The sequence below is a fragment of the Canis lupus genome, chromosome 8 (genome assembly GCF_048164855.1).
Source record: "Canis lupus baileyi chromosome 8, mCanLup2.hap1, whole genome shotgun sequence".
Taxonomy (NCBI): domain Eukaryota; kingdom Metazoa; phylum Chordata; class Mammalia; order Carnivora; family Canidae; genus Canis; species Canis lupus.
In genome coordinates this window covers 9,464-17,726 of record NC_132845.1, presented here as the reverse complement: position 1 = coordinate 17,726, position 8,263 = coordinate 9,464, and the positions used below count along the sequence as shown (strand labels likewise).

General features: G+C 70.8%; 2 protein-coding genes across 2 annotated transcripts; both read right to left on the bottom strand.

The window, feature by feature from the left end:
* Positions 1–2,812: 2,812 nt before the first annotated feature.
* LOC140637502 (USP6 N-terminal-like protein) lies at positions 2,813–3,753 on the bottom strand. The gene is made up of 2 exons (XM_072833934.1): positions 3,601–3,753; positions 2,813–2,925 (listed from the first exon to the last, which is right to left on the bottom strand). Exons 1-2 carry the CDS (start codon positions 3,713–3,715, stop codon positions 2,813–2,815), a joined length of 228 nt encoding a protein of 75 aa, XP_072690035.1. The 5' UTR covers positions 3,716–3,753.
* Positions 3,754–4,263: 510 nt separating this feature from the next.
* On the bottom strand, positions 4,264–7,447 carry LOC140637501 (TBC1 domain family member 26-like). The gene is made up of 4 exons (XM_072833933.1): positions 7,371–7,447; positions 6,976–7,083; positions 6,408–6,517; positions 4,264–4,529 (listed from the first exon to the last, which is right to left on the bottom strand). The coding sequence occupies exons 1-4, from the start codon at positions 7,407–7,409 to the stop codon at positions 4,523–4,525; spliced, it is 264 nt and encodes an 87-aa protein (XP_072690034.1). The 5' UTR covers positions 7,410–7,447; the 3' UTR covers positions 4,264–4,522.
* Positions 7,448–8,263: the final 816 nt, after the last annotated feature.

The window sequence follows — 8,263 nt, the reverse complement described above, 5'->3', positions numbered from 1 at the left end:
TCTAGGGTTCCTACCCAAGCATTTCCTTCTTGGAACCACTGTTGTCCTCAGAGCCTCCACATCTTCCAAGCCTCCTTTACCTCCTTCCCCTAAAGCAGGTGTTCTAATTGCTCAACACTTCCCAAATCCCCAACCTCTCCACTTGACTCCCTGTGCATTTTTTGTCACTGTGGCTGGGAAGATAAGATTGTGGTCACACTAGTGATCAGAATTTGAGGATTTTTGTAAGGATTAGGTGAGCACAATGTCTGGCACATTAAATGTGCTCAGTCAACAGTAGCCTGTCTCACTTCTATCACTATTATGATGAAAGTTTCTTCTTGGCCTCTGCCTCCTGCCCTTTCTTCTCTCCCTCCCCTTTCACTCCTACTTGGTTAGTTTTACTCTCCTTGGTTCATGTATATGAGGTAAAGTGAGGCCATAATACAGGCCTGGGCAGGGCTCTGGGGCGCTGGATCCCATTAGTCGTCGTGATGGGCCTGGGGGGGTGCTCGAGTCACCTCTGCCCCCACAGAGCCCAGGGCCAGGCCAGCCCAGGTCCCTCTGGGTCAGGGGCTGGTGTCCTGTGCGGGGGGTGCCACCCTCTGGGAGGGACAGCGAGATGAGGCAGGGCACGGTGACGGCGGGCCAGAGCTTCCGGGCCCCCGCCCTCACCGCCACGCTCTGCCCCCGAGGCCCGCGAGCATCGAGCTGACCCGTGGACGCGGAGGGCAGAGGGTCCCAGGCCTGTGCGGGGCCTCGGGGCAGCGGGCTCAGCCCAGCGAGGGGCACGAGCTGCAGTGGCCGTGGGGCAGGAAGAGTGTCCTGGGCCTGACAGCGTCGTCCCTCGGGGGCTGGGGGAACCCCGTGATGGGAGTCCCGGGGGTGCTCCAGGGCCTGGTCCGTCGCGGGGCCTCTGGGGTGGCCCAGGCAGGTGCTGAAGGGAAGGGGACCCCGTTTTTTGTCTTGAAGCCCACCATGTCCGGGGGCCGCCTGCCTGCACCATCTTGTTGCACTGGGAGGGTGGGGAGGGAGCTCCAGCGCTGGGGGGAAGTTGGACGATGGCCTGGCCGGGAGGGGGTCTGGACAGCTCAGGCTGGGTGGCTGGGCCCGGGGAGGCCTGCTCCTCCACCCTGGGTGGTGTCTCAGAGGCTGGAGAAGGGAGGAGAGGCCCGGGCACCGGGGACACTCGCTCCAGGCCCAGGGGCCTCGTGGGCAACTCCTCAGGTCCCACTGGAAAGAGGCCACGGGGTCAGCATCTCCAGCAGGCTGTGTGTCCCCCACTGGGGGCCCTGGGGGTCCTCACGGCTCCCGCGTGGCCCCCGGCCTGACCCTGTGCTCAGCCCCCCACACTGGTGCCCGGGCCCTGCAGTGGGTGCCCACCCGCCCAGCCCTGGCCTGGGGTTCCCGAGGCTGGAGCAGAAGAGGAGAGCCCCAGAGATGAGGATGGGGGCCCCGGGGGCTCTGTTCCCTGTGGGCGGCCCCAGCAGGCCGAGTCGGGAGGGGCCGGGGCCCTGAGCCCACCTGGGGGGGGCAGGTCGCACCGCATCCTCCAGAGCTGGGTCATGGAGGCCCGAAGGTGTCTGAGCACCGCCTCGTCCTCCAGGGCCCAGGGCTGGGCCAGAGAGTCCTGGAGGAACTCCTGGAGCCCTTCCAGGGGCAGCTTCAGGAGGCGCTCTGGGCGGTGGGCGAGAGTCAGACCCAGAGGGCCCCGCCCTGGGGCCCCCGGTGCCCCCCGGGCCAGCGGCTGGGGTCCCGCTGTGCCCAGGAACGCCGTGGGCAGTGCGCTGGCCGGGGTGGCCCCTGCCCACTGCTCCTCTCAGGGAGCCCCCCTGCACCCGCCTGCCCCGCCGTCCCCCCGCCCCAGGTCTGGGTGCTGCTCAGAGCACAGGGTCACCGCCCCTGCCCCCCCCCGGCACCCCTGGGCTCCCAGGGGCTCACTCACTCCTGTGCACCTTGAGGATGGTGTAGGCCATGGCCGTGAGCACCCGCTCCCCATCCAGCACGTAAACATCCCACAGCTTCAGGGTGAGCGAGAAGGGGGTCTAGGGGACAGCGGGTGGGAGGAGCGGCCTGAACAGGAGCGAGAAGGGGTTCTAGGGGACAGCGGGTGGGAGGAGCGGCCTGGGGCTAGGCTAGGCCTGCCATCTGCCCCCCGGCTGCCTCCGACGAGGCCCCACAGCCCCCCTGTGCGTGCCCTCCTCCCAGGGAGATCAGGGCTCCCGGCCGCTCCGGGTTCCCACCCCGGCCAGCACCTCCCGCACCCCTGGGGGCACAGACTCTGCCCGCACTTGACGCACTTGACGACACCACGCCTCGAGAGGACCCCAGGCTGGCCGCCCAATGGGCCGAGGGCCCGTCCACACCCCGGGCTGACCCGGCCTCCCCCGGGGGAGCTGAGGCAGAGACGGCCCGCCCCCCGGAACCTCGTCCAGGGACCCTCTGGGCTTCTCCAGGACGGGCTGGGCTGCGAGCCTCAGCCTCAGGGCCCCGGGGTCGGGTCTGGCTCATCTGGAGGGTGGGGCTGAGCTGGGCCCTCCCCGGGGGCAGGGGGCAGGTCCGGGAGTGGGAGTCCGGGGGCGGGGGGGCCTCACCCGGCCGAGGAAGCACTGCAGGAACCACTTTGGGGTGTAGATGCCAGTGGACATCTGCTCCTCGTCCTGGCGGGAGGGCAGGAAGTGCTCAGGCCCCACGCCGTGGCCCCTGGAGCCGGCTGGACGCGCTCCTCACGGCCCAGCCCAGCCCCGAGGGGGAGAAACGTGACCCCAACTCTGGGCAGCTCGGAGGGCCGTGCCCCCCACCCCCCCGCCCCAGGCCCCGGGGACACGGAGCCTCAGGAGCTCCCACTCGCCATGTGCTTCCTCAGGTCGGGGAGAGCTCTTTGGAGGACGCGCTCCTGATGAGCCTGGAACCTGAGGAGCTTCGGGAAGCCCGGGACGAAGAAGCCTGAGAAGGCCCCAGGCCCCACGGTCAGGGCCTCCTCCTGCACCAGGTGGGGTGGGGGGTGTCGGGGCAAGGGCCTCCCCCCACGCCCTGACCCCCGTGTGCCCACCGCCCTCGGAGCCCTGACTGGACCTGCTCTTCCCAGAGGGCAAGGCTGCCTCCCAGGCCGGGGATCAGGGCCCGGGGACCCTCGTCCTCACAGAGACCCCGCGGAGCGTGGGCTTGGGGCTGAGGACCAGGCCCGGCTGACCCAGCACCCTCTCTCCTGCAGGGGCCGCCACGGGGACATTCGGGTCCCCAGCCCCGAGGGGCAGCGGGTGCAGGCCACGGGGAGGGTGATGGGCGTGCACGGCCCTCTGTGGGGCTTGGGAGTGAGGCTGGGGGCTGGCAGGGGGCGAGACACTGCCCCCTGGGCCCCGTGTGGCCGTGGGCTGGCAGGGGGGCCTGGGGGGCAAGCAGGCAGCCGGTCGGGAGGCTGGGGGAGCAGCGGGAGTGCGAGCCCGGCCTGCAGACGGTGGGGCGGGTGGCCGTGGCTCCGGGACCCCGAGGCCACCGGGGAGGCGGGGCCCTTGCCCGTGGGGGGGCGGGCTGGGGGTTCCCTGCCTGCCCCCCGGTGCAGCAGCCTGCAGGGAGGCCCTCCTGACTCCCCTCCCGCCCGGCGGCCCGGCGGGCCCCTACCGTGCATGGCGTGCCTGTCGTTGGTCATCAGCTGGGCCAGCGCCCAGAAGGCGTCCTCCTCGGGCAGGAACATGAGGATGGCCGCGATCTCGCTCATGCCCTGGCAGTAGCCCATCTCCTGCAAGAGCCAGAGCCCCACGGAGGGCGTGCGCCCCGAGGCCCCTCTGAGTCCTCCCCGCGGGCGTCAGGCTCCCCCGGCTCCCTCACAGCCCGGGCTCCCGGAGGGAGCTCCCAGAGGGTAGGGGGGCAGGTGAGGGCCACCCGGACCAGCTCGGGTGCCAGCACCCCGGGCCCCGCTTCCGAGCCCTGCAGCCGCCGTGCCAGGGCCCCCGTCCTCAGACCAGCAGGAGGGGCCTCCGTGAGCTGTGCCAGGCTGCAGGGGACCTGCCAGGTCTGGAGACCCCCCGGAGGGCAGGTCGGGGGAGGGGGCTGACTGTGGCCCCTGGCAGGTCCCACGAGGGGAGCTGGGCCAGGACACCCCGCGGGGCCGGGGACTGCGTGAGCTGGGGTCCTCGGGGACCCTTCTGGAATGCGCCGTGGAAGGGGGTGGCCTCCTGGGCGCCTCAGCCTCCTGCCCTTCAGGGGAGTGGGAGCCTTCCCCGCCCGGGTTCGCGTCAGTAGTGCCATCTGTCAGGGTCCAGACCCGAGCTCTAGGACGGCCGCGGTGCACGCGGGGGCCCCGGGCAGCCCCGGCCTTCAGGCACGCAGGCCCTGCCTCCCCTGGGAGGTCTGCACCCCGCCCCCTGCCCGTCCCGGAGGAGAGAGACCCTCCCCGGCATCTCGGGGCCGTGGAGCTGGGGCCCTAACTGTGAGTCCCGCTGGTCACCAGCACTCAGGACAAGGCTGCCCGCGGGGCAGGAGGCGGGGGCAGGGACACTCACGGTGTCGTACACCGAGTAGGCCGCCAGCACGTGGAACAGGGTCACTGCCTAGGAGGGGGGACAGCGGGGGGTGCTGCTCAGTCAGCCCCCACCCAGCGAGGCCGCCGAGGTGCCGACACCCGCCCCGCAGGCCCCACGGCCCGCAGGGCCCCTCCGCGGGGGCCGATCTCTGGGGTCAGGTCTGCGCACGGGGACAGGTGGCGACCTCACATGTGCAGCGGCCGGGGGTTAAGTGCACCCTGGGGTGTCCGACGCCTCCGAGTGGCTCCTGCTGTGGGGTGTGCAGGCCCGGGCTCCCCCAGCGCCACCAGCGCCTGCGGCCCACCCCCCTGCACGCCCCCTGGGAGCCAACACTCCCCCTGCCCCGGTCCCCGCAGTCCCTGAAGCCTCTCCTCCCCTGCCCTGGCCTGGCCTGGCCCCGTGTCCCGGGAACACCACCAGCCCCACGTGGCCTCTGCCCCGAGCCCACACGGCCGGGGTGTCCGTGGCCCTGAGCGCACCCCCACGCCTTCCCAGGTGACCCTGGGCTGGACTCTGTGGGGGGGACCCTGGGCCCGCCCATCCCAGAGCATCTCGGGGCTCCAGGTCTGAGCCTCCGTGAGGAGGGCAGGGAACGTGCAGGTGTGACCCCGATACAGGCTGCGAACCCCTGGGATCACTATCTGAGCACGAGGGGTACGGGGTGCGGCCCCCTCAGCGCTGCCAGGAGCCGCCCGATGCCCCCCCGAACGGTGGCCTGAGTCTGCACCCCGGCTCCGCGGCCCCCGGGCCCGGGCTGCTGGAGGCCGGCTCCCCCTGGGCTGGGGGTCACAGGTCAGCCTGACCCGGCCGCACTCTGAGGGCTGTGGGGGCCCCGGGGGGCAGCAGGTTCCCTGCAGGGAGGAGCACCGAGTTCTCGTGGGGAGACGGTCCAAGCGGCCCCCCGGGAAGCCCAGCCACCCTTGCCTGGCGGCTCCCCAGCCCCACCCCTGGCGCCCCTGCAGGTCACCCCTGGGGTCCCGGGCTCCCACACACCCCGCCCGCTGCACACAGAGATAGCTGCACCCTCTGCTCCACCCACCTGCAGCCCCCTATCGGGGGCTCCCTGCCTTCCCCACCTCCCCGCAGCCCCTGGGGACTCTACGGGACACCCGGGCTTCTGACAGGAGCAGGCCGTCCAGAGAACCCGAAGGTGGCCGGGGAAGCTGAGCTTGTCCCACAGGGGGCAGCTGAACCGCGTCCTTGTGGCGGGGGGCGGGACCAATAGTGTAGGGGTGGGGGGGGTGGGGGATGGTGTGGGGGTGATGTAGGGGGATGGCGTGGGGGCGGTGGTTGAGGGGATGGGGTGGGGGGCTGCGGACACAGGGCACCCCCTTCTCTAAGGTGCACACGGAGACGTCTACAGGTAAAGGCGACCCCAGTCTGGGGTTTGCTGTGACCCCTGCCCCTGCCCCTGGGGCCCCGTGTGCTCAGCGCAGGGCCTGCCTGGACCGGGGCGGCATCTGGGGGTCGTCATGCTATGTGTGCTCACCAACTGCAATTTTTCTAAAATAAAATGCCCGGAATTCAGAAGTACATAAAGCACCGAGGGTGGGTGTCACCCTGACCTGTCCGACCCTCGTCGGGTCCATGTGTCCCAGTCCAGCCGCGGCCATGCACCTGGCCCCCAGGTCCCCTTCCTGCCCCCCAAGCCCCCACCCCGGCCCCCTGCTCTTCACGGGGCCGCCCCTCACCCCCTTGGGGTTCAGCTCAGACGGTGACCCCTGGAGGCCCCGTCCTGGGGCCTCCCCATCTCTGAGACCCTGGGGGTGGGGGCATGGGGCCCTACCATGTGGCAGTGTGTTGTTTGCTGCCGTCGCTCCCCCCGGCCTCGATCCCGTGTCCCCTGCACAGAAGCCCCCGGGGCCTCTCCCGGGCCCCTGAACCCCGCTGGCCCAGCAGCCTCACCCGACCCCGTAGCGGTCCCAGAACATGGTGTGACTGCGGAACGTGCGGTTGACGTCCAGGTCGATCTGCATGATGTCCCGGGAGGAGACCAGGACCGCCTCCTTCATTTCCTGCGGGGAGACCCCGGGAGGAGGAGCCGAAGTCAGGGACACAGACCCCGACCTGTCAGCAGCTGCCGTCCTGGGCAGGGAGCCCTGGGGCCACCATGGGAGTGTGTCCTGCAGGAACCTCCACCCTTCCCCTGGGAGGCTGGAGACAGCGGCAGTGCCCACCGTGCCCGCGGGGCCTGCGTGAGGGCCTGTGCCCAGCTGTCGTGGGTGGGGAGGGGACTGAGGGTCAGCCCTGGACAGGGAGGGGACATGGAGGATCAACCCGGGTGGGGAGGAGACATAGGGGGTCAGCCCTGGTGGGGAGGGGACACGGGGGTTCAGCCCGGTGGGGAGGGGACATGGGGGTTCGGCCTGGAGGGGAGGGGACAGGGGATCAGCCCTGGACAGGGAGGGGACAAGGAGGGTCAGCCCTGGGCAGGGAAGGGACTGAGGGTCCACGGGGAGTGGAAGGGTCCCACCTGGTATTTCCCGGCATTCCTGGCCTTAACCTGGTTGACGTTCAGCAATTGCAGCCACACCTGTCCCCGCACCTGGGGTGGGACCCCCTTGTAGACCCAGCATTGCAGCTGCGGGGAGGAAGGCAGTGCTGGTGAGAGGGGCCCAGGGCGGCCCCTTGGAGCCCAGGGGGCGCGAGGCATCTAGAAGGTTCCGGCTTCGGCTCCAGGGTGTCTGCAGAGAGGCTGGGTCTCCCTGGAGCTGGGCCCCGTCCCCCACGAGGAGCAGGGACCGTGGCCCGACCTGACGCTCCCCCACCGCCATCCCAGGGCCTGGGGAGGCTCGGGCTCCCAGCAGACTCTCCCCAGGCAGGGGGCTCCCCCAAGGACGGGGCAGGAGGACACTGAGGGCTGCCCACCTTCTCGCTGGGGAGGTAGTGGTCCCATCGCTTGAGCATTTTTATCCATTTGTCTGCGCGCCGGGTCTCCTGGCGGAGTTTCTGGAAGAGGACAAGTGGGGGCCACAGGTGAGGCTCCAGCCACGGGAGGTGGGCGCTCGGGCCGCGTCCAGTCCCCCGCGGAACCCGGAGGAGCCCGGAAGGCACAGGGCCCCCCGCGGACCGCGGCTCCGGGTCTGGGGTGTGTTCCCGGCAGCCCGTGCAGCGCTGGGACGGGGGACTGGGGAGACGCCCGGGGATGTCCTGGGGGACGGGGTGTGGACAGCTGGCCCCAGCCCCCCCCCAACGTCCTGCCCGGGGCCCAGGACGGGCTCTCACCTTGGTTTCTTAGAGGCTGGGGCCGGGTAGCTCCTTGTCCCTGGAAGGCAAGAGACGCAGAGCCCTGAGGCCCCTGCCCCACAGCCACACACCCCCCTCCGTCTGCACCCAGGGGCCTGGGGAGGGCAGGGCTCCTCCAGGGAGGGCAGGGGCTGCCAGCGGCCTGAGGGCAGGCGGGGACGGGGTCTGGGGGATCTGAGAAGGGTGTTTGCCGGTGGTGGGCTGGGCAGGGACCCCTTGGCGCCCCCAGGGGGTGACCTGCCCCCCCGCTCGATAGACCAGCCCGAGAGCTGTCAGCGTGGCCCGGGTGCCCCGTGACCGTCCCGCTGAGATCCCCCCACCTACCCAGGGCCTGACTGCCTAGCGTCCAGCCGGCTTCCCCCTGCTCCCTGGCCATCCCCCTGCTGTCCCCTGACTCCCCTCTCTGCTGTCCCCTCTGCCACCCTGGCCCATTTCACCTCCTGTCCTGTCGGAGCCCCTGAGCACGACCACCCCTGAGCCATCCCAGCAGCCACTGGGCCGTGAACAGGGCTGAG

Bases quoted from the DNA above. Each gene is read 5' to 3' on its own strand.
- LOC140637501 (XM_072833933.1), bottom strand. From the start codon at position 7,409: ATGCTCAAGCGATGGGACCACTACCTCCCCAGCGAGAAG. The intron at 7,084-7,370 runs GTGGGCAGCCCT...TCCTCCCCGCAG, and splicing joins ACTACCTCCCCAGCGAGAAG to CTGCAATGCTGGGTCTACAA. The intron at 6,518-6,975 runs GTGGGACCCTTC...GTCTCCCCGCAG, and splicing joins GGAATGCCGGGAAATACCAG to GAAATGAAGGAGGCGGTCCT.
- LOC140637502 (XM_072833934.1), bottom strand. From the start codon at position 3,715: ATGGGCTACTGCCAGGGCATGAGCGAGATCGCGGCCATCCTCATGTTC. The intron at 2,926-3,600 runs GTAGGGGCCCGC...GGGCCTTCTCAG, and splicing joins CGACAGGCACGCCATGCACG to GCTTCTTCGTCCCGGGCTTC.